The sequence below is a fragment of the Mya arenaria genome, chromosome 8 (genome assembly GCF_026914265.1).
Source record: "Mya arenaria isolate MELC-2E11 chromosome 8, ASM2691426v1".
Taxonomy (NCBI): domain Eukaryota; kingdom Metazoa; phylum Mollusca; class Bivalvia; order Myida; family Myidae; genus Mya; species Mya arenaria.
Window position 1 is genome coordinate 72,502,055 of NC_069129.1, and position 23,574 is coordinate 72,525,628.

The following is a 23,574-nucleotide window of genomic DNA, read 5'->3' on the forward strand; positions in this document are numbered from 1 at the left end:
TATGACAAATGGTGCAGTGTTTCACATATGGTGCAGTTTTATGACAAATGGTGCAGTGTTTCACATATGGTGTATTGTCTATGGCAAATGGTACAGTGTTTTACATATGGTATAGTATCTTTAACAAATGGTGCAGTGTTTTAGATATGGTGCAGTGTCTATGGCAAATGGCGCAGTCATTCACATATGGTGTGGTGTTCATGACAAATGGTGCAGTGTTTCAGATATGTTGTAGTGTCTATAACAAATGGCGCAGTGTTTCACATATGGTCTAGTGTCTATAACAAATGGTGCAGTGTTTTAGATATGGTGCAGTTACATGACAAATGGTGCAGTGTCAATAACAAATGGTGCATTGTGTTTCACATATGGTGCAGTTTTATGACAAATGGTGCAGTGTTTCACATATGGTGCAGTTTTATGACAAATGGTGCAGTGTTTCTCATGTGGTGTATTGTCTATTCACATATGGTGCAGTTACATGACAAAATATAATGGTGCATTGTTTCACATACGGTGAAGTGTCTATGACAAATGGTGCATTGTTTTACATATGGTGAAGTGTCTATGACAAATGGTGCAGTGTTTCACAGATAGTGTATTGTCTATGGCAAATGGTACAGTGTTTTACATATGGTATAGTGTCTATAACAAATGGTGCAGTGTTTTAGATATGGTGCAGTGTCTATGGCAAATGGCGCAGTGTTTCACATTTGGTGAAGTGTTAATGACAAATGGTGCATTGTTTCACATATGGTGCAGTGTCTATGACAAATGGTGCAGTGTTTCACATATGGTGCAGTTTTATGACAAATGGTGCAGTGTTTTACATATGGTGAAGTGTCTATGACAAATGGTGCATTGTCTTTCACATATGGTGCAGTGTCTATGACAAATGGTGCAGTGTCTATGACAAATGGTGCAGTGTCTATGACAAATGGTGCAGTGTCTATGACAAATGGTGCATTGTGTTTCACATGTGTTGCAATTTGTATGACAAATGGTGCAGTGTTTCACATATGGTGCAGTGTTTATGACAAATGGTGCAGTGTTTATGACAAATGGTGCAGTGTCTATGACAAATGGTGCAGTGTCTATGACAAATGGTGCAGTGTCTATGACAAACGGTGCAGTGTTTATGACAAATGGTGCAGTGTTTCACATATGGTGCAGTGTCTATGACAAATGGTGCAGTGTTTCACATATGGTGAAGTGTCTATGACAAATGGTGCAGTGTTTCACATATGGTGCAGTGTCTATGACACATTTTGCAGTGTTTCAGATATGGTGTAGTGTCTATAACAAATGGTGCAATGTTTCACAAGGGTTCAGATTTTATGAAAACGTGTGCAGATTTTACGTATGGTACGTAGACAATGTACAACTTCATAAACTAATTTAACGAGTCGTATAAGAACACACCACCTGAAATCGTAACCCACAATCGCGTATGTACATGCGCATGCTTATCAACTTTGCTGTGATAACAGATCGAATCAGTCTTGCTCATTGTTCAAAATGCCCCGCAACAGAGGATACCAGGGTGATAATGGTAAGTTGTATTTGAGACCTACAATGTTTATTAAACAAACTATGAATTATCTAATCAATTATCAAATTTATAAGAAACAAAAAAATACATTATATTAAAACGTGTTTCGACTTTCCGTTTCAACATTATACATCCGAACGAATAATTTTGTATAAGATCAATAATGAAGATGCACATTTTTAACTTGAGAAAATATGATATTGTACGACATATTGAAGGCAAAAAGAATATATGACGATTTGCATGTATACTTCATAGAACCTGACAACGGTGTCCGGGGAAACAGGCGGAACCCTCAGGGCTCACAAGGACGGGAACAGGAAGTGTTCAACACGGATGAGAGCAATGAGTCCATCAAAATGCAGCCTATGGCTCCCGGTGGCCCCCATCAAATGCAGAGTTCCAGTTATCCGCAAGGTCGGATAAGCGGGGGAATGGGGCGATTATTTCAAAGAGATTAATTCAGTTTAAAAATTATATTCTTTGCAGCTACGTAACGCACTAGACGGTGCTGTTGTGTGCGTCTAGCATTGATTGTTTCTGTATAACGTATTTCACCGTGTTGTTAAGACGCCAGCAGTTTAAAGAATCCTGTATTTTCTATATATATTATGAGTATCACACATCGAGAGTGACACATCGTCGGTAACCCCGGTGATTTATTTTGATCAAACTACAGCGTATTCTTGTATCCGACGAATATGATGACGAGGCATATATTAATGCAGCAAACGTTAGAAATATTCCAATGAAAAGCATTGACATCAATCATTAATATAAATTACGCCAAACCAATTCAAGTATATGCATTATTGAATCAATTATCAAATTTGTTAGAAATAAATTAATTCATTTCTATAAATAATACTAAAACAATTATTTCTATAAGAACATTGACAATTATAATGCGCATTATTACCTTGAAATATATTATATATTTAAGGAAATAAAATGTTTTCGACGATATGCAAGCATACATTATAGACCCTGACAACGGTCTTCGGGACTCACAGGGACGGGAGCAGGACGTGTTGGATGGGAGCCAAAATCCGATCACTATGCAGCCCATGGCTTCCGATGGCCCCTATCATATGCACAAGTCCAGCTTCCCGCAAGGTCGGATATAGCGGAGGGTTTTTCAGGGCACCGCCAATTTATTTAATATGTTCAGAAAATATTGGAGCAATCGGGCGAAATCAAAATAAAATTAACTTCTACATTTCATTTCATTTTTGCATTTTCTGAAAAATGGTTGCGGTAAATCCGTCTGGCGGAACATCATATGGTGTGGTTTTATATAGTATCCGCAAAATACTAGTCATAGAGCACGACCTGTTGTGGATAATGAATGATTTTTTTTCTTTAGGTTCTACGGCGTGGCCTAAAATATATCATACTTGTATTTCAAAGGTATTTCCCTTATTGTCTCTAGGACCGATTTCTCCTGGGCACCAACAACAAGACTTGAATGCACCCGGACACTTAGCCCCACACGACAAGGTCTCACACGGATATGATATACCAGGGCACGCCGCCCCTCAGGGTAACGTGCCCCACGTATATGATGAATCAGGCAACGTGTACCACGGTCAAAGCGTACCAGGTCAATTGGTCCCACAAGGCCCGATGGCGCCAGGATATAACCATGCACCACATATACAAGGCGTTATGAAGGACGAAGAGTCGCAATATGATGGTAAGAACATACACGTGCCTGTTAATGAGTAGAAACAAAGTTTTATAATGTGATATGTTTGCTACAATTTATCAACCATGGTGTTCCTGCTTAACGGAGCTCGTCTATGACTAAATTTAATAATGACATATGTAGACTATTAAACATTTATATTATGGATAAATGACATATGTAGACTATTAAACGTTTATATCATGAAAACATAATGATATAATACTGATATCCGTGCACATGATTCATTCGTTCTTACTAGGATACATGCCATCGATGGTTTCCATCATCATCAGGAGGCTTGTGACAGTAGCAGTCCTTATCTTTAACGAAACTCTCAACTGGTTGAAGTATTTTGACTGGATGGGCACAGTTGATCTACCCGCCATGTTTGGGTACTTTGGTAAGAAAGGAAAGGTAGAAGCTATCGAATGCAGTCCAAAGGCCCCCTTTTTACCGACGATTTACGGCATTTTCTGTGGAATTGCCACCGTGTTTGCTCTTTTCCAAATTATCAACACCATTGGCGAAACGCTTCTTGATTACCATCAGACGAAAAACGGACCGAATGATAAAGACGTCAGCGCATCGCAAGGAGGCTTGCCTCAGAATAACGATCAAACAGACACTGTGCCCCAGGACAGAAGCCTTAACCAATCGGAAAAAGAGATCACCGGCATCCACGTGTTCCGCGGATTTCAACTTCTACATGGATGGGTTGAAACGGTCGCTGCGATGGTTGTGGAAGACATACCTCAGATCATCGTGATTGCCGCGTCAAGCTACTACTGTACCGTCAACGTAGAAGACGCTGTATTTCTCTTCATCTGGTATATCGTTAAGGTATTTAAAAACGGTTTCAGGATTTCTTTCTGCAAACAGAAGTACAAGCCATGCATTTTGGACTGTGATAAGGCCAAGGACCGCTGCTGCTCGGAATGGTGCACCTGGACTTGTCCTCTGCCCTGTTGTTGCATTATTCTTGTCAGCAGGCAATGCCCGGTGGGCGATGAACCACGCTGTGAGACACAGCCGATGCAGATCTGCCCTGATTGTGAGATAAAGTCGGTCTGCCCTGACAAAGAATGTTGCAGTGGCCCAAGAATTTGTGCCGGCCTCTGCCAGGCGCGCAATCCCAAAGACAAAGACCCAGAATGGGCGACGGAATTGCTAAAGAAACTAGATATGCTTTTTGAAATCGGCGGTGTTGCTGTTGTTGTCTTACAAATACTTGGCTTTACTAAAACATACCATGCTTCCCTTTAGATACTTAAATTCCAAAAGAAAGTGCTATTAAAAAAGCTGCTTTTACATTATTGCTATGTTCACTTGATTATTTTGTTTCAGTCTAATTGGTTTGAAAATGTATGTATTTGATTTGAAAATGGGACTGATTCATTTTTAAATATTATCAGACATGTTGATTTGATTTGATGTATTTTGATTTGTTCAGTCAATGCTGCAAGTTGTACCCAATAAACAGCAGTAATTAATTAACCTCCAGTTGTTCTAGATGTGAAGTTTTTACAGGAAATCCGTGATAACAGTGTTTCATCGAAAAGTACTTCAAGGACTCTTGAAAACAACTTCGCGGTCGACCTTTGGAGTATATCTTATCACTATATTTATGTGTATCAAGTTTATCTTACTGATCACTGTTTATTGAAAGTTGATGCATTTTGCTCTCCCTCGCGATGGGGAATCGAGCCATAACAGTGCATGCGAGGTCAATTTCGAGGGAAAATAAGTGCATTAACAGCAACAAAAAACACATACCGATTTGTTTTTAATAAAGCGCTTTCCAGCACAGTAAATTTGTAATTATACTTAAAGATTATCTCCTAAAATGAACATTTTTCGTTTCAAATTTGAGAGCAATTGCTCCATTATATTCGTGAGAAGTACGGCTCGATTCTTCATCTTGGTCCCTGGTGACAGAACAAAACAAATTATTACTCTATATCTCTATGGTCTCGAATTAAGCGTTTATTATCGAAATGCTACATTCTGACTATGCCTTGTACTAGTTTTGGTCTGAAACTTAAACTTGATACTTTAGCGAATCAAGTGAGGTAGAAAACATTTGCATAGAATACACAGAAATCAAACGTTTTAGACAAACAAAAGTCAAAATTAGACTTTGGGGAGAACCACGTTTAACATTTCGGTTCCGGGATATGGGGCGCACAGCTCAAGTTATGACCTCAAGTTGCGTCCCTCAAACGGCAAATCCTGCATCAGCTCCGTTGCTACAAAATCATTGGCCAGAAATTGTGAAACCCGTCTTTCTATAATGAATATCTATATGGAACGCAAAGTCTACTTACTTCAACTGAATTCAACAGAAAGCTCTTTAATTGAGATGATTTGGATATATTTTCAATTGTATCGAAGAGCTCTCCAAATGGTTGCAAAGCATCATTTTGCTATTTTTTCTGGAGGTACTGGTAAGACATCGAACTTTTTGTTTTCCCGAAAGAGACAAACATTTGCGTTCCTATGGTTTTAGTGTGTACAATGTTCTGAAAACCCGAAACGCGAACCTGAATGAATAACACTGTATGATCTACCCGTATAAGTCTATACTGTTAGTCTGAAAATGTAAGCTCTCAATCTGGCCCCAATTTCTCGAAACTTCTTAAGTCCTTTATAACAGGATTAAGCTACGCTCACAATTATTTATTTTTTCAATAATTTGTATAATATTTACTTGTTTAAGAGATTTTATACTTTGAAAATGAATTATCTTTAAGATGATCACAATAAACCATCTTTCATTCATCAAAATTCAATTGAAGTATCTATTTTGGCTGATTGAAATAAGCTACTGAAGCCTGTTTAGCTTAAGATGTTTCGAGAAATTGTGGCCTGCTGGTATCAGGGACTTCAGGAGTAATCCTTAACTTTACCATCCTCGAGTATTTATATTTAACTTCGAACCTGCTCCAGGGCCATGCTTTGATAAAGAACCATCGTCGTTACTTTAATAATCCTGAATTTACCGAAGGAACATCACGGTTTGCAACACGTTAAATTGACACTCTTATTCAAAATCAATACATATACATGTATAACAAACATCAATTTTGGCTGACAACCTTTAACTAAATAATGCATTTATGGAAAAAAAATATTACTGATAACAAGGATATAACCCTGTATTTAATAAAAGAAAACGCAAGATATTAAATGATTAGTGAATGCTTAAAGATTTACTGTGATCTACTATAGTCCCATTAGGTAGAAATACCGTGTTGTATGCATATTTCTTTCAAATTAAACTCGGTATCATTCATAAGAACAATTGTTTTCGACAGTTCTCAATCCTTTTTGGAATATTAAAACAATATTATTAATTGTGGTAAATGTTATTTGTGGGGTAAGAATGCGTTTTTATTACTAACCGTGTTTTCAACGAAAAAATATCAAGAAAAAAACCCATTTCGTTTAAGATAATTTGACGAATTACATCTTTATTAAAACTGGTCCATAAGCGCTTACATCTATTTAATAAATTGTATGAAGTGTGTTAATGTGTTATGTTCAACCCCTCAAAATGAGGAGAAAGATGATTAGATATGCAAGGTCAATATCTAAATCCTGCCGAGTCATGGTAAACGTCACAATAACGATTCATGGGTTTGAACCTTGCCTCCTCTTATTGAAAAACACCGATGAAAATCGAGTCACCCATTCTACTCTGACATACTTCAATGTATGTACATCTTCAGATTTGAATCTTAGTAACCATGACCGTTTTTGTATTATCAGCTTACATTAATGCCCTGAGCTGATACAATAAGTATACATATTACTGCGGCGGAAATAGTGGCCATATAACGTTCGCATGAACTTGGTCGGCAGTCAACATTCAGAAAGAGCAGGAGATATAATTCCTTACACAATACATGCAACGGTAACAAGTAAATGCTCGAGTTGTGGGCCTTGCTTAACACAAACACACATTCGCACCGTGTATGGAGTTCCATAACCGTTGTTTTGGTATAATGGTCAGCGTTACTGTGTTTGCATCATTGTCGACAATGACATCGAGACTGTGATAATACCTTGACTTTATTTTTTGGAACCTACCAGCTACACAAGTACACATTTGCACTAAGTGATGACAAGACAGTTCTTCCATTTCGTGTTTATTTACAATGATTGCCCTCCGCAAGGGTCTTGTAATACAGTTGTTATTAAAGCATGTTTATTATAAATACAGATGACTTCAGAACTGAATTATATGTAGTTCCTCTGACAAGATACATGTCAAACACACAATTGACTGACAGACTGACTCATTTCATCAATGAATATGCACACATAACTTTGGGTGGGGACAGCAGGTCTATAATGGGGAAAATGCGTACAGGTACATGTACATGTGCCAGAGATGATAACAGACCAAGTATACCAGTCCATAAGATATTAAGCATATTAAGCATTTAACTTTGTTATGAGGGACTCTGGTCATTCACAGGGAAAAGGTGCTCAGACACCTGTAACACTTGTAACCATGGTTTCCCAAAGTGTTAACTTCCATATCAAAGTACCTCCTACCATTTTGTATACAATTGTCCAGCAAAAAACAACAACTTTACAACTGTATGAAATATTGAGTTTGAAAGCTCTGTCCTGATTTCAAGATCAATCCTGAACCTTATCATCCCGGATCTATACTCATGTACAATCTCATTTATTTTGCATATATACTTTAAACCATCTTTTCAAATCGTTAATATATAATAGAGAGGTTCCCTTGCAAATACATTTGGCAACATCTTTGTCAGGACATTTTTCCACAAAAAGAAGCAAAATAAGTATCGGATGTGCAATAATGTGAATTTGTTTATGCCAGCTGACCCCATTATTGTGGTACCATTGAAAAGGGTTTATTGTGTAGGGATATGTGAAGAACATGTTAATATTGCAGCCGTATAAAATATTGCAAACAAGCATTTTTTACCTAAAAAAAATTGAAAAAACATTTCATATCCGATTTCAGCTGCAATAAAGAACCAAAAACAAACTGCCATAACATTATCTTAAATGTTGTTTTTGCAGTCACTAAGTTTTCATATCAATTCCCAGTAAGCAATGTAACCACCCTTTCCAATGATACCACCATTATATGGGTCAACAGGTATCTACATTTAACATTGTAACCAATGGCGCACACATTTATATAAAGTACATGCTCCTCAATACCTTTTTTATCAATATAATTCATTCATACCTATGGATTTCAATTCATGTAAACAATAGTGACTATAATTCTCTCTGTCAAGTGATAACAAATCCCCTGTGCCTGTGTATTAAATTATGCAGCAAAACTAGCCAAAGATGGGTGAATGTGTTATTGCAATGAAAGATGCATGGACAGGTGACTGTAGGACCACCTCATTAACGAGTGTACAACTAACTATGGTAAGATTAAGATTTTCAGTTCAATGTTTGGCCGATTGTTTAGACCATTATTAGAGTTAACCACATTGTTAACTTCGTTGTTGTTACCTTCCAAATTATTACTTCACTGGATGCTGTACTTGTTTAGAGATTATTAAGAACATTTTATGTGCAATATCAACTTTGTTTGAACCAACTAATCAAACTATTCTTTGTGAAATAGATATAATTACTAAATAGAAATATCAATCAGAAACACTGAATGCATGATACATTCGTTGATGAGATGGGGGCCTGTGCGTACAATGATTATAGGAGGATGTTTATGGGCATTGCACAATTTGCACCAGCTAACCAAACTACACATATAACAAGGATTTCTTAAAACAAATCAACTTTGTTGAAAGAAAAATGAAAGACTACATTTAAGGTAACATTATTTTTAACAATTCTACAAGTACCATTAGAATAAGATTATTTCTTTGTCGTATTATCAAATAGTTGTGTGGTTTTTATACATTCAGTATTTAACTTACTTAATACTTAATGAACTATTCTTTGAACTTTTAAATGCTAGAACATTCAACACATACATAGCTACGATCAGCATAATGAGAAAAGTTCATTTCCACAATGTCTGTAGAATGGGCAGAACTCCTTCATCACCTCCTATCATCTGTCAATCATTGTGAAAATCCCATGAAATAACCTAAATTGTCATTTTTTCTTAAAAAACTATCTGAAAATTAGATTCCTGTACCAGTTAATGGTTTAAAAGTTGACAAAGGGGAATAATGGCATATAGGTTAAATATATTCAAACAAGGACTAGAATATTATTTGATGAATCATTTCTGTCTGACTTAAACTTACCAGTAAACTACCTTTTCTGTCAATCATAATTCTTAAATAAATAATTATGTAAATCTTTTCTATAAAATAGTTTAAATGTGATTATTGTTTTTAACGATTGAATAGTTTTGAAATTGTGAAATAAGATGCTGAGCCAGTGATTTAATTGTGTATTTTTAAATGTTGTTATTTAAATATTCTGAAATTTAAGCAAAAAGCAAAGTTTAATGTTTGCCATTTAAAAAAAAGATATGCCCAAAATATATATGCTGATATGGTGAATCTATGCCAAATGTCCAAAAAGATGCGGTATGAAAAATATATATGGTATTTTCAAACAATATTTCACTCAAAGTAAAAATTTAAAACAGTAAAATTTTAAACAACAAAATCGTGCCACAATGTCTGTCATTATGCAAAAAATGGACTCACACAATCGTATGATGATAATTTCCGTATAATTTTAAGCTTGAATAATATAGTATTATGGTCATACAAAATTTGAGATTCTGTTTAAATGAGAGAACTTATCACTTGTTTCAAGAGATCACAAACCAAAAAGATATTTCCGATAAAGTTAGTACTTGGCTATTTTATGATAATACCACTTCACGTGCACAAGTAATGTTCACTGCTCGAGAGAAACACTACAAGAGCACCACAAGCTTGTTCCAACGCTCGTCTGTTTTCAGTTCGTCAAGAGGAATAATATCTCAACAATAAATAAAGTCGGAGTAACGGGGCTTGCTTCACATATGCAATCTGTAAGTTTCATGTGATTATCTTGAATGTTCCCTTAGTAATGGACAAGGTAGATGTCATTGGACAACAACACGGACAACACCAAGGCAACGACAATACCCTGATTTGTTCTCTTTACAGACAAGATAAATATTCTGTTAGAGATGATACTGTAACATTAATAATCTCGTTTGAACCAGACATTCAATATCATATTCCATGTTTAGCTCCATAACAATGTAAGGGCTTTCTTTCCAAACAACTGAACAAACTGGAACTCAAAAATGGGGCGTACGGCCAAAAGTTTTACAAAAACTAATGTATTAAACACCAGGAGCACAAATATATTATACATGTTGTATTTACAATCATTGCTTTAACAACAATACCCAGAACTGCCTGATAGGGGTCACATGATATTGTTTTCACAAGTCTTATTTCTGAAGAATTCAATTCACAGTAATGTCACTAGAACCAAATGATCCCAATGTCTTAGACTCAAATTTCAACAAAATAATGACCAATTTTGTCTTCTTTTTTCAAACAGAGAGTTTAAGTATGATAGTTAACTATGAGTAACTCTAAACAATATCACATCTCACTATATAAATATCACCCAGCTCATTCATATATCAGAGATGATTTGTTTCAAATATTTTAAATATTAAAATATCACTATGTTGCTAAAAAGTGTGATAGTCACATTACAATATTGAGAAAAACAAGATCAGAATTTTAAAAAAATCCTTGTAAATAGAAAGTTAAAATTAATCACTACCAAAAGAAAGAAAAATGTTAGCTTAAAATGAAAGTTAAAATCATTTTAAAACAAATCAATTAAAGCAGCAAGATAGTGACTATTATATATTGCAATGTTTCTATGGCAACATTAAAAATCAGCATTCTGATCCTCTCTCACTGTTAGTCATTTTCCGAAACTTATTTCCTGACTTCATTTCAGAAATCAAGGACGTGCGAACGTCTGTTCCCGCAGGATTAACAGGCTGAGGCTGCTGATACTGGGCTTGAGGTTGCCTCATTTGTACACTGTTTGTGTGAGCCATACTCTGTGTGTTGTATGCTTGAGTCTGTTGTAAGTTTTGGTTTGGCACACTGTAGATTTGATCCATCGCTCGCAGCTCATCTTCTGATGGCGGTGGTGGAAGATCGGGTAAATCTAACCCTGCTGTTGACGCTGACTTAGAGTTCTGCATCTGTGGATTGCTTACTACACAGTTTGACTGAATAGAGATACTATTACCACTAGAACTATTGTTATTTGACTGCTGTGGTGCCATGTTTGTGTTCATGGCTGCAAACCTAGCATTCAGACTGTTCACTATATTACTGTTCGTGGTAGTTTGAGGGTGAACAGGGTTGACTGGCTGAGCATACTGTGGGGTAGCTGGGGCAGACATGGCTCCATACCCCATCCCAGGGTGCACCTGCCCAGGCACCTGCCCTGGGGCATATATCTGACCCCCCTGCACCTGCTGCTGACGAGCTTGGATGCTAGCTTGAATCTCAGTAAGCTCTGCATAAGCATGCTCTGGCTCTGATCCGCCACAAGCACTAAGACTTCTGCGGTGATTCCCCTGTCCTTGGTGGATTGGCTTAGCGCTGACCTGCGGTGGGCCAGCAGACTGGTTTAACTGGCGGGGTGGGGAGTTGCGAAACTTCTGTAATATTGCAGGGTTGGATGCAGTCGAGATCGAGGATGATCTACGAACTGGAGGCGGCGGCTTTGGGACATTCATCGAGCTACGCCGGGCCAGCTGGGCAGACATTGGCATTCCTTTAAACAGAAAATATGAGTTATGTATTCTATGTGTACATGGCTGTTAATGTTTTCAATACTTTTTTGAACAAGATAAATTAGAAAATATCAAAATGTGAAGTTTTGTTTTATTCTTCTTACAATATTGTACAAGGGTTATTACAAAGAAATGAAACAGTATATTCAGGCAGTTAATGTATCAGTCAAACAAATGAGTAGTTTTCAAAGATAAAAGATATATTTTTTTACAGAATAAAAGTTAGATAGTATAATCCTCCCAGTAAGCTCTACATGCATTCTCTTGATAAACCAAACAAAACTATCATCTAGGAATCTTAACAAAAGCAATATCTAAGATCTACAATAGCAAAATGCAGCTCTAATAATACTAATAAGAAAAGCTTACTTAAAGCCATGTGGGTTATACAAAAACAAGTTAAGATTCATAACTATATATTTTATGTTTGTACATTATGATATGAATATCACAGGGTAATTTAAATATTTTTCTTAATTCCCTTTTTTATTTAATACTATAAGAATATTAAGCTCTTAAAGTAATTCTTTACTCTGGAAAAAACTGAAATTAAGCATTATAATTAAGAACAGACTTTACGTTACATCATGCAGCTAAAACAAAAGGGGTAAAACAACATGCCTATAATGGTTGATGCAGGCCGCTTGAACTGGAAAGCGGCCTTAATGACGGGGCTATTTCGGGGGATAGTGTTGTATTTCTTTTGCTCGCGGGCGTAGTCTGCCTGGCCTGTGTCGAGGTATTCTGCAAGTTGAAATGCAGGAAAGACCATGCAACGAAGGAACAACACAGCAATGTCAAATATACATGTATAATCAAGCAGGGAATTATTGACCATATAATGCTCTGGCTAATTTGCAGAACATATTTTGGGAAACTGTCATCAAGAAAATTAAAGGCCCATTTAAAAAATGGGTTTCTTTAAAACATATAAAGGCGATAAGTTAAATCCTTCAATTAATTTCATGAATATAATGATTTTTCTCTTAGAAAAAAATAAATGCTCAGGCAACTGGATTTGATCTTGGAAGCTCTCGATCTGTAGTTAATGGGCATAAATGTTTCTTGATGAATATTACTGCGCAGTGGTAGACGGATACATATCACATGTTTTACCTTACATACAAACAAAATAAATTATATTAGCAAGTGTTTGTAGTTGTTGTTTTTTTCGATCTGGAAGTAAAATACACTTTTAAAAACCTATCACATACTGCAAAAGTCAGGTCTGACTGAATTAACCGTCAAACGAGCTATTTTGGAAGTTGTGTATGCTCCTGAATTGTGAAGCCTTGAAGACAGTTAAGTAGAAAAGTAGAAAATTTAACATTACTTGATAAACTCCACTCTCACTAGAGGGGCAAAAACATGAATTTAATGATCATAATTCCGTGCATGACTTCAAGCAACGTAAGGTTAAAAGCATGCATGAAATCAAACAGTTATATACTCAAATAAATAAAGTGAACAACAAGTCTCTCAATTAGATGAATCCAATAGCAATGCACGGTATACTGGCAGCATGCAATCTGACATCAGTATCACACTGTTAAGTTCACTAATTACTAGACATTACAAAAATACAAAAACCAGGTAGAAAATATAGGGAAATGACTAGCAACAAATATCATAAGAACTTATTATGTTGATAGATATACATAGGTATCTCTACAGTATTCCACTACTCTCTGAGAAGACAATCACCAACTTCATTGCCGATGGACCATTCATTCTTAGTGTATTGAAGATTTCTGACGATGACGCAGATGGTATGACAATATCTAATCTATTTTCTATGTTGACAAGTCGGGGGATCCACTAGGCCTTAGTGCTGTTCATTCTCTAATTTTTGACAAATCTCTTTATACCTTCTTGCATTTCCCACAAAAACAACATAAACACCACTTATATAAAGACTTCCCAGTACAACACACACATGTACCTCCATGAACAAGTATATTCATCATCCTTTACCCGCCAGATGAGCTAGCTGTGATATCTTCACTATCAACCAGATTTTTCCACAATATACAATGATGGAAAACAACGCATTGAACGTTTCACACCACCGTACGTCCACAAGTCAATTAATTCTCGGACTTGGTGGGTGTCCCATTCATATCCCATAGCCACTGGCAGAGCTGGCTAGTGTGTTAATGGAGAACTGGCTAATAACAATGATACACACAACCAAAACAAAGGTCACACTTCACACACACCACTAGCCAGGGGGTCCTCCAGCGTGGCAGTTTTGCTGTTATTTGTCCTGTATCAGTTGGATGAGCTGGCCTGCGTGTGAAGGGAGGACTAAATATAAGGTTACACACCACAAACATTACAGGTTACACACAACTATACATACCTCCACTAGCCAGTGGGTCCTCAGATGTTGCCGGTGTACTGTTCATCGTCCCGTACCCACTGGATGAGCTGGCCTGTGTGTGGAGGGAGGACTGGCTGGCTTGCGTGTCCTTCTCCAGGGCAGCGGTGCTCGCCTCTAGCTCTTTGATGGCTGCCGCTAACTCCAGGGTGTTCTGCTCCATCTACAGTAAAGGGAAATGAATACAATGTTACACAATAAAACAGATGGATTGCATACTACCTCCATGGCTTGCATACCATTGCCTACAATCAATATCCCATGGCATTAAAATGAAATTATCCATGGCTGTGCTTCACACACTTGTTATAACTTAAATTAAATGTTTTGTGCTTGTGAACATTCTAATCAAATTCCAAATGAATAAAATATCTTAAAAAGTATAAAATTATAGCCAACACTAAGTTTACATGTAGCCAATACATCTTAAATAAAAATGGCTAAGAAATCCTTTCATTTCATAATAAACGCTATCAGGGCTATTCCAGTAAAACATATAACCCACGAGGGAGGGCAATTATTTAACTATTATATAGGTGTGTGTCTTTTTCGTTAATTTGGACCCCAAAAGGGTAAATTCACTTCTGTAGGGGGGTGGTATATTTTAAAACTGCCTCCCCCCTCTGTGGGTTATATGTTTAAATAGAATAGCCCTCAGCAAACCTCAGACCAATAGCTCTCCAATAGCTCTGCAATTCCATGTAAAGCAAAATTGATGATTCAAATGTAGCATTCCAGTTTTTGTTCATAAATTATAAACAGTAACTGTTGAAATTATGTTGAAGAAGTTGTTATCTCAAGCACTAGCAGTTTGTTATTCATGCTCTATTAAAGAAATGATTCAAGGTGCAGGCAACTATAAGCATAACCTTAATTTTTAGCTCTCATTAATATTACCTACATACTTTTGTAACTCTCCAAATACCACACCAGGCAGACAATCCAGATTCTCAATAGAGATTATATAAGGACCGTTTGTCCCATCACCCTTAACAAAGCTTGGAATAGGTTAGAATAAACACCATTTTAATGTAATATTTATTGTACTGAGCTATACAGGAAAACCTTCCACCATTTCTGTTGACAACATTCCCATACAACACTCATGACATGGATACAACGACACTAGCAATACTATGTGTTGAATCAACAATAATCGGAACATGAAAATCCTTCCAAAATCTTAGTAATTATAAATTTCCCAAGCCACAACAAAATTACCACAGCCCCAACATGATCACCTTACAACAATTTCAAACAACACATTTACAATATGAGCAACTTTTAAAACAATTGTACAATTTTTCAAATAATGCACTTGGATAAATATGCCAGCAAATATGCACGAGTTTACATATCCTTGCCTTTGATTTCCGATCGCCGGGAGTGAAGTCGCCATGCAGCGCAGCCGTGTAATTGTCAAGGTCGCGTATTGCCTCGGTAAGATCGATTTCGGCAAACTGCATGTCCAGAGGAGGAAAGCAAACAACAGAGGTCAGAGAATGGTCATCTCTCAAACACCCACAACATACATGACCAGTAGGCTTCAAACACATTTGAGACAAAACACTTATGACAATGTTTGCGCCTGGTTTCGTTCATGCACCATACGACAAATGTCAAACTCTAATCAAGTTTATACACATATATGGAGCTAGAACTCGTTCAGTTTGAATAGAAAACCTTTTCAGTCGAAGGCGGACAAGTATATAATAAGCCCACTATTGCTCTCGCTTTTATGCTAAAAGCTATGCTAGATCTGTAATAAGCACAAGTGTCCCAATTGATATAACTCAATATCAGAAGATTTTAAGTATCTTCCATGGCTGAGAGTGTAAGATAGGTTCATCCCCACCCGAGCCTAGGATCTTTTGCGGAAACGAAGTTTACTGAGTTTCCACAAAACACTGTTCGGGAGGGTAAGGATGAACCTATCTCACACGAGCAGCATTGGTAGATGCTTTAACTCCCACCTCAGTTAAACAAAATTAAGTAAAAATGTATTTTTGCTGTAACTTTTTTGTGCATAGTGAAAATAAATGTGTATGGATATGTGATAATTTGTGGTTGTCATGGATATATGGGCAGTGATTCAGATTATGTTAATGGTCAAATCGGTCTTTAAATAGTTCTGAGGAGAGTGCTGCATTATTTCTTGAAAGGTGCGTGAAATCTTTTTAATGGCGACATTTGAAGCGAGAAATAATTAATTAGCATTCTAAATATATATCCACAAGACAAGGTTTCTACGATGCTACAGATGACAGTCTTCAAAACGGGAGGTAATTACAATGTGATGACCATTAAAAAGGAGTTCCATACGGGTACTTGTTTAATCTTTGCCCATGGGCAAGATAAGAATTTCTAGCATGGTTAAATTTTCGGATCAACTTATCAGAGGTGGGAGAAAAAGGTGTCTCTCTATGTTTTAGAATGAAACCAGGTTGAACATTGTATGCATGTGAACTTAGAGCAGATTTAAGGATGGAAAAGTACTTGACTTTTACCAGTGCACAAAAAACTTTCAAAACTGTGGTAAAGCAATAGATATGAATAATATATATATATATATATATAATGTTATTTTTTAAGTAAAATTGACAAGCTGCATCAAAAAGCCAAAAATTCACTCTGCGAAAATGGCCTGTTACAGTTAAATAAGCAGAAAGTTCACATGCAGTCAAAAACAACAAACAAAGGTTAATACAAAATTGAAAGTAACAGCATGCTATTTCAGTATTCAAAAAGGGGAATATATATTAGTGTATATGTGTAATGATTTCAGTAAATGCATTGTTTGGCAAGAGTATACTGATAAAGGCACCTAACTATGAAACTTGATACTATATTGTTAACCTAGTTTGTTGTTTAGTCTAGTGCAAAACTTCATCCTAAAACACTTTCAATTTACCGACAGACAGAACACTATAACCCTGCAACAATGTGATAACTTACATACCCGAGATCATCTGCCATACAGACTGATTTAACTGAAAGTTCTTGCATAAAAGAGCAAGCAAGTGGCCGCTTTGATTGGTTATGTCAGTGCTGTCTAGTCTTAAATCCACATAAATGTGTTATATAGGTGCCTATTGCATACCACGAGTGGTTTACTGTCCATGCTGGGAGGATCCAGGGATGTTGGTGTCTTATCCAAGTCCACGCTAGTACCCTGGGGAGATATCTCACTCAGATTGGCATACACTGGCTGCTCACCTGCAGATGGATACATTTACTTGTACTGCCAATAATGTGTCATTATATTATAATGGCAAATGAGTATTGAATTGTCTTAAATATTACATATTCTTCAAGTTAACATTACAAATTAAGAAATTTCTTCTTATATAAATGATTAAGTTAAATTATCAATGACTTAAATATCAGAAAGACTGCTTTATATTGTGTTTTTTTATCACAGACTGCCTTATATATTGTTTTTATCCATACTGCCCTATAAACTATTACTAATTTACTCCTTTGTGGGGTTTTCAATGTTTCACATTTTCTAGACCATATTCCATACTCTGAAAATAAAGTGAGGCCTTAATTTATTCAAGTATTATCTTAGAACTAGTATCTGAGTCCAACCTATGGGTGGCACTTTGGGTGGAGCCACAGCCCGGGACTTTGGTTTAGGTCCGAGGGGAGGAAGTACGGGCTGCATCTTGTTGATCTGGGCGGAAGGCCTGGAGTAGGGCACAGACATCACACTGTGGGGCCGATCTCGCTTGATGGCCCCCGCCTCTGGGGCAGGTTGACTACCATCTATACCTTAAATAGGAGTATGGGTGATGTTGTGTATTATTATATACAATGCTACCCATGTAAATTCTAGGCGTATGGCAAGAAGGGCACAGACATAATGCCATGAGGTTGCTCTAGCTTTAGGATCTCTGTTTCTGAGACTGAGAGACATTCATCTATTATACCTTTTAAATTTCTTGAAAAACGTAACATCTAGGTGGACAGCTGGAAGTAAGGCGCCGATAAACAGTTCCAAATCCTCTTACATGAGTTCAAACATACCAAACAGTGACACACCTGAGTTTTCACAATGCATATCTGCACTTTAAACCATCTTTACAAAACGAAAAATCATTTACCATCCAGTGATCCAGGGGGCTGGAAAAGCTGTGAAGACAGTGCTGGCCGGGAGTAATGGGACTTCTCATACGCAGACGATATAGTGTGTGGGCGACCCTGCTCAGTCTTCCCTGACCCCACAGGCAGGTTCGGCCAGTTAGTCCATGTTGACATCGCTGAGGGCGTGTTAGGGTAGCTCTCAGAAGGGGTGGACGGCGTTGACCCAATCTCCGGAGTATCACCGTCCTGACTAGTTTCGGCAGGCTGCTAAAATCATAAAGATTACTTACTTAATTATATTACATTTATTCAAGTTGAACAATTAGTTATTTTTCAGTCTATTTATAAATCAATGCTTTAGAGATATTAGTTACATCAGAAATTTTATTTTAGCAGTATTAGTTATATAAAAGTTATGCAAAAGTATGTAAGTAATCAAAAAGCAAAACGTTCCAAATGGGTAACTTCACATATGACAACAGTCTACATGTAAGCAATGATCTGGATATATGTGTATTGGATTACATGCAAAGGAGCAGTATAATTATCTATCATCCATGAAAAGTTTTAAAGGCACATACTCTATTTTCACATGCATGTTTGTCTATATATTTCTGGATAAAGAAATAAATTATTAGTTGCCTTAGGCCTCCTGCACACTTCCTATTAGACTTCTGACTTATAGTGAAGAAAGCAGGAAAGGCTATGTTTTTGAAGGGTATGTTTTTGTTCATGTAGACATAAATATTTGAATGTAAACAACTTTCTATGCAATGTTTACCGCATCTGCCAAAATTACAAATTGTATTTATATGTTTCATAACCCCCATGTACTGTGATCCCTCACTGTGGTGTGGAGGTTATAGTCTCCACCTGCTCACTGAAAGGGCTCCTGCAGTTCCATCCAAGCTGCCATAGCAACGCTTTTCATGATTTTTCTTTTGTAAATATTTTTATGAAACTAATTTAATGTTACAGCATATCACAATGTTCAGATATATTTTTTTTATTTGATTATATTAAAGTTATAGCTGATGTGCCTTTAACATGCTTTATGATTTAAGCATTCAGTTCAGTAAACAAGCATCCAAACTACCTTATCAACATTCATAGCTGTAGAGTTCAGCACAATACTTTTCCCTGTTTATTTTTACAAAGTATTATGGTTTGTGCATAAAGCCAGAGTGGCATATTTCTGACTACTATCACCTACACAATTACTAAAACTGATCCAACTACAGAACAAGTAAAAATAAATGGCACTGAATCACAGAGAAGAGAGTCAAGGTGCAAAACACCACTCAGGTGTGTAATCAGACATAAATACCGCCCTACTTGAGCATCTACATTCCCTGTATGAAGTACTAATCAACCATGACAATAACACCTACCTGTATTGGGAGAGTCCTAATGCATCAGTATGAAAACAACAACAGCCTACACATGAATCTAGCAAGGTATACAACAGCCCCATTACACCCTGGTACACCCTGGTATCACTGGACAATTTTAGTGCACTACACCACCATAACAACACTACATTACCATGATAACACCACATCACCATGACAAGATCCTGACAACAGTGTTCCCGTACCTGCGTGTGGAGACTAAGGGAGGATGGGGTTGTGGGGCGCAGGAAGAGCGTGTCTTGTGATGTAAACCCAGAATCCTGTGACGAGACACTTGTCAGACGAACCCCAGAGCCCAGTAACTGCCCGTGGAGCTGCAACGATCACAGAATAGCCGGCTTACATGACAATCTACACACTCCTTGCCTGCAGGCGGCAGGACAGGCTTTTGTGGGTTACACTTTATCATCTCTGTGTATTTATATAGCATGACTGCACACAAGCATAGAGAATGTAGATGGAAAAACAAGAGATGTTTGTTTAACGTTATGCACACATAAGCGCCATGTATTTTAACATTTGAATAAAATATGCAGGGACCAAAATGCCAGCTGATCTGACATCAAAATCAAAACGGGTCATCTTCTGGTCACTCCCAACCTCCACTTCAAGTTTGAGGATGGTGAGTGCAACCATTGTCAAGCTAATACACAGACTTTTACGTTCATAGTCTACATCACCTTGACCTTATGGACCTTATGGCCTCAAAATCAATAAAGGTCATCTAATGGTTATGCCCTACCTCCATTTCAAGTTTGAGGACTGTCTTTGCAGGCATTGTCAAGTTACCACTCGAAGAAGATTTTTGCTCTCAGGATCATTATGACTGTGACCTTTGACCCCAAAATAAATAGGGGTCATCTACTGATCACACCCACAACCTTCATGTCAATTTTGAAGGTCATTTGTGCAAGAATGGTCAAGTAATCACTCAGACGTTTGCATACAAGGTCACTATCACATTTGACCTTATGACCTTTATGTTAAGTTTGGAGGCCATATACATGTGTGCAGGCATTGTCAAGATATCACTAGGCTTTTTCGCATTTAAGGTCACTGTAGCCTTGAGCTGATGACCCAATGACAAAGGTTGTCTACTGGTCACACCAAAACCTCCAGGTCAAGTTTGATTACCATAGTTCCAGGCATTGTCGAGTTATCACTCTGACAAGCCTTGGTACAGACTGAACGACTGACAAACCAACGGACCAACGTGTGCAAAGCAATATACACCCTCTTCTTAGAAAGGAGGGTATAACCAATGTGAAGAATTAATGATAAAACATGATGGCTACAGAATTATTAAGACATTTTGTTATTTCCATAATGATGATATAATTTGTTAATTATAATAAAATGCTGTTGAAAAATGCAAAACAATTGACAATCAAATTTGAACAAAACCTATAACAAACATAGCTTATATGGGCATCAAACAGCAGGCAATGGTAACTTTCATCAAGTAATAGTCTTGTATAACTGATTTTTCTAATAACCATTATATCAAATGATATATAATTAATTAAAATAAGTCAAACAAAGCCAAGGCATCATGTCAGCCTAATTGGTTCATCATACCTTGAAGGAAGGGACTTTAACATTTCACCTTAAAGCTGCACTCTCACAGATTTAACGTTTTGACACCTTTTTTTATTTTTTGACTTGAAACGAAAATCCATGGAAACCAGTTATATAAGACTGCTGACAAAATATTAGATCGCAGATTTTTATATTTAAACAAGAGCTGTCACAGTATGTGACGAATGCCCCCCAATGTGACATTGGCCTACGAACAGGGTCAGTACATGAAAAGTTGATCTTGCCTTTACGTGTCAAATATATATGGCAAGTTATTTTAAATTGCCTCTGAACATAAAAAATACCACCCATACTTGACAACCTACACTGTTATGTCCTTATATTCAGAATTCCCTTGTGAATAAACACTTAGTGTATCTTTCACCTAAGAGGTAGGGACATGGGTCTTGCACACGACACGTTGTCTTCGTATGTGGAACACATGTAGCAAGCGATTTTAAAATCTGTCCATACAAAGGAAAGTAACAGCCCTGACACCACAACCTATACTCTATGTCCTTATATGCAGCACTCCATTGTGAATAAACACTAAGTGTGACCTTGACCTTTGAGGTAGGGACACGGGTCTTGCACGCGACACGTCGTCTTGGTATGTGAAACACATGTGTCAAGTTTTTTTAAAATCTGTCCATACAAGGGAAAGTTACAGCCCGGACACGACAACCTATACTCTATGTCCTTATATGCAGCACTCCATTGTGAATAAACACTATGTGTGACCTTGACCTTTGAGGTAGGGACACGGGTTTTGCATGCCACACGTCGTCTTGGTATGTGGAACACATTTGGCAAGTTATTTTAAAATCTGTCCATACAAGGGAAAGTTACAGCCCGGACACGACAACCTATACTCTATGTCCTTATATGCAGCACTCCATTGTGAATAAACACTAAGTGTGACCTTGACCTTTGAGGTAGGGACACGGGTCTTGCAGGCGACACGTCGTCTTGGTATGTGGAACACATGTGGCAAGTTATTTTAAAATCTGTCCATACAAGGGAAAGTTACAGCCCGGACACGACAACCTATACTCTATGTCGTTATATGCAGCACTCCATTGCAAATAAACTCTAAGTGTGACCTTGACCTTTGAGGTAGGGACACCGGTTTTGCACGCGACACGTCGTCTTGGTATGTGGAACACATTTGACAAGTTATTTTAAAATCTGTCCATACAAGGGAAAGTTACAGCCCGGACACGACAACCTATACTCTATGTCCTTATATGCAGCACTCCATTGTAAATAAACACTAAGTGTGACCTTGACCTTTGAGGTAGGGACACGGGTCTTGCACGCAACACGTCGTCTTGGTATGTGGAACACATGTGGCAAGTTATTTTAAAATCTGTCCATACAAGAGAAAGATACAGCCCGGACACGACAACCTATACTCTATGTCCTTATATGCAGCACTCCATTGTGAATAAACACTAAGTGTGACCTTGACCTTTGAGGTAGGGACACGGGTCTTGCACACGACACGTCGTCTTGGTATGTGGTACACATGTGGCAAGTTATTTTAAAATCTGTCCATACAAGGGAAAGTTACAGCCCGGACACGACAACCTATACTCTATGTCCTTATATGCAGCACTCCATTGTGAATAAACACTAAGTGTGACCTTGACCTTTGAGGTAGGGACACCGGTTTTGCACGCGACACGTCGTCTTGGTATGTGGAACACATTTGGCAAGTTATTTTAAAATCTGTCCATACAAGGGAAAGTTACAGCCCGGACACGACAACCTATACTCTATGTCCTTATATGCAGCACTCCATTGTAAATAAACACTAAGTGTGACCTTGACCTTTGAGGTAGGGACACGGGTCTTGCACGCGACACGTCGTCTTGGTATGTGGAACACATGTGGCAAGTTATTTTAAAATCTGTCCATACAAGAGAAAGTTACAGCCCGGACACGACAACCTATACTCTATGTCCTTATATGCAGCACTCCATTGTGAATAAACACTAAGTGTGACCTTGACCTTTGAGGTAGGGACACAAGTCTTGCACGACACACGTCGTCTTGGTATGT

The 23,574-nt window shown here is 37.5% G+C and overlaps 2 protein-coding genes across 7 annotated transcripts in view; one reads left to right on the plus strand and one right to left on the minus strand.

Moving 5' to 3' along the window:
• Positions 1-1,518: 1,518 nt before the first annotated feature.
• LOC128244552 (uncharacterized) lies at positions 1,519-4,505 on the plus strand. The gene is made up of 5 exons (XM_052962548.1): positions 1,519-1,552; positions 1,811-1,969; positions 2,537-2,668; positions 2,985-3,248; positions 3,502-4,505. The coding sequence occupies exons 1-5, from the start codon at positions 1,519-1,521 to the stop codon at positions 4,503-4,505; spliced, it is 1,593 nt and encodes a 530-aa protein (XP_052818508.1).
• A 2,869-nt stretch (positions 4,506-7,374) lies between these two features.
• The window catches only part of LOC128244989 (protein MTSS 2-like), a 64,682-nt gene continuing 48,482 nt past the window's right edge, over positions 7,375-23,574 (minus strand). For 2 of the 6 annotated variants that reach the window (XM_052963166.1, XM_052963168.1), the window contains 8 exons: positions 20,118-20,246; positions 18,541-18,787; positions 18,026-18,208; positions 17,535-17,650; positions 15,799-15,894; positions 14,417-14,597; positions 12,676-12,798; positions 7,375-12,035 (listed from right to left, as the gene is read on the minus strand). In XM_052963166.1, coding sequence (XP_052819126.1) covers positions 11,137-12,035; positions 12,676-12,798; positions 14,417-14,597; positions 15,799-15,894; positions 17,535-17,650; positions 18,026-18,208; positions 18,541-18,787; positions 20,118-20,246 — 1,974 coding nt within the window. In that variant the 3' untranslated portion in view covers positions 7,375-11,136. The remainder of the gene's footprint in view (positions 12,036-12,675; positions 12,799-14,416; positions 14,598-15,798; positions 15,895-17,534; positions 17,651-18,025; positions 18,209-18,540; positions 18,788-20,117; positions 20,247-23,574) is intronic. The other 4 variants (XM_052963167.1, XM_052963171.1, XM_052963169.1 and 1 more) reach the window with 4 other exon arrangements.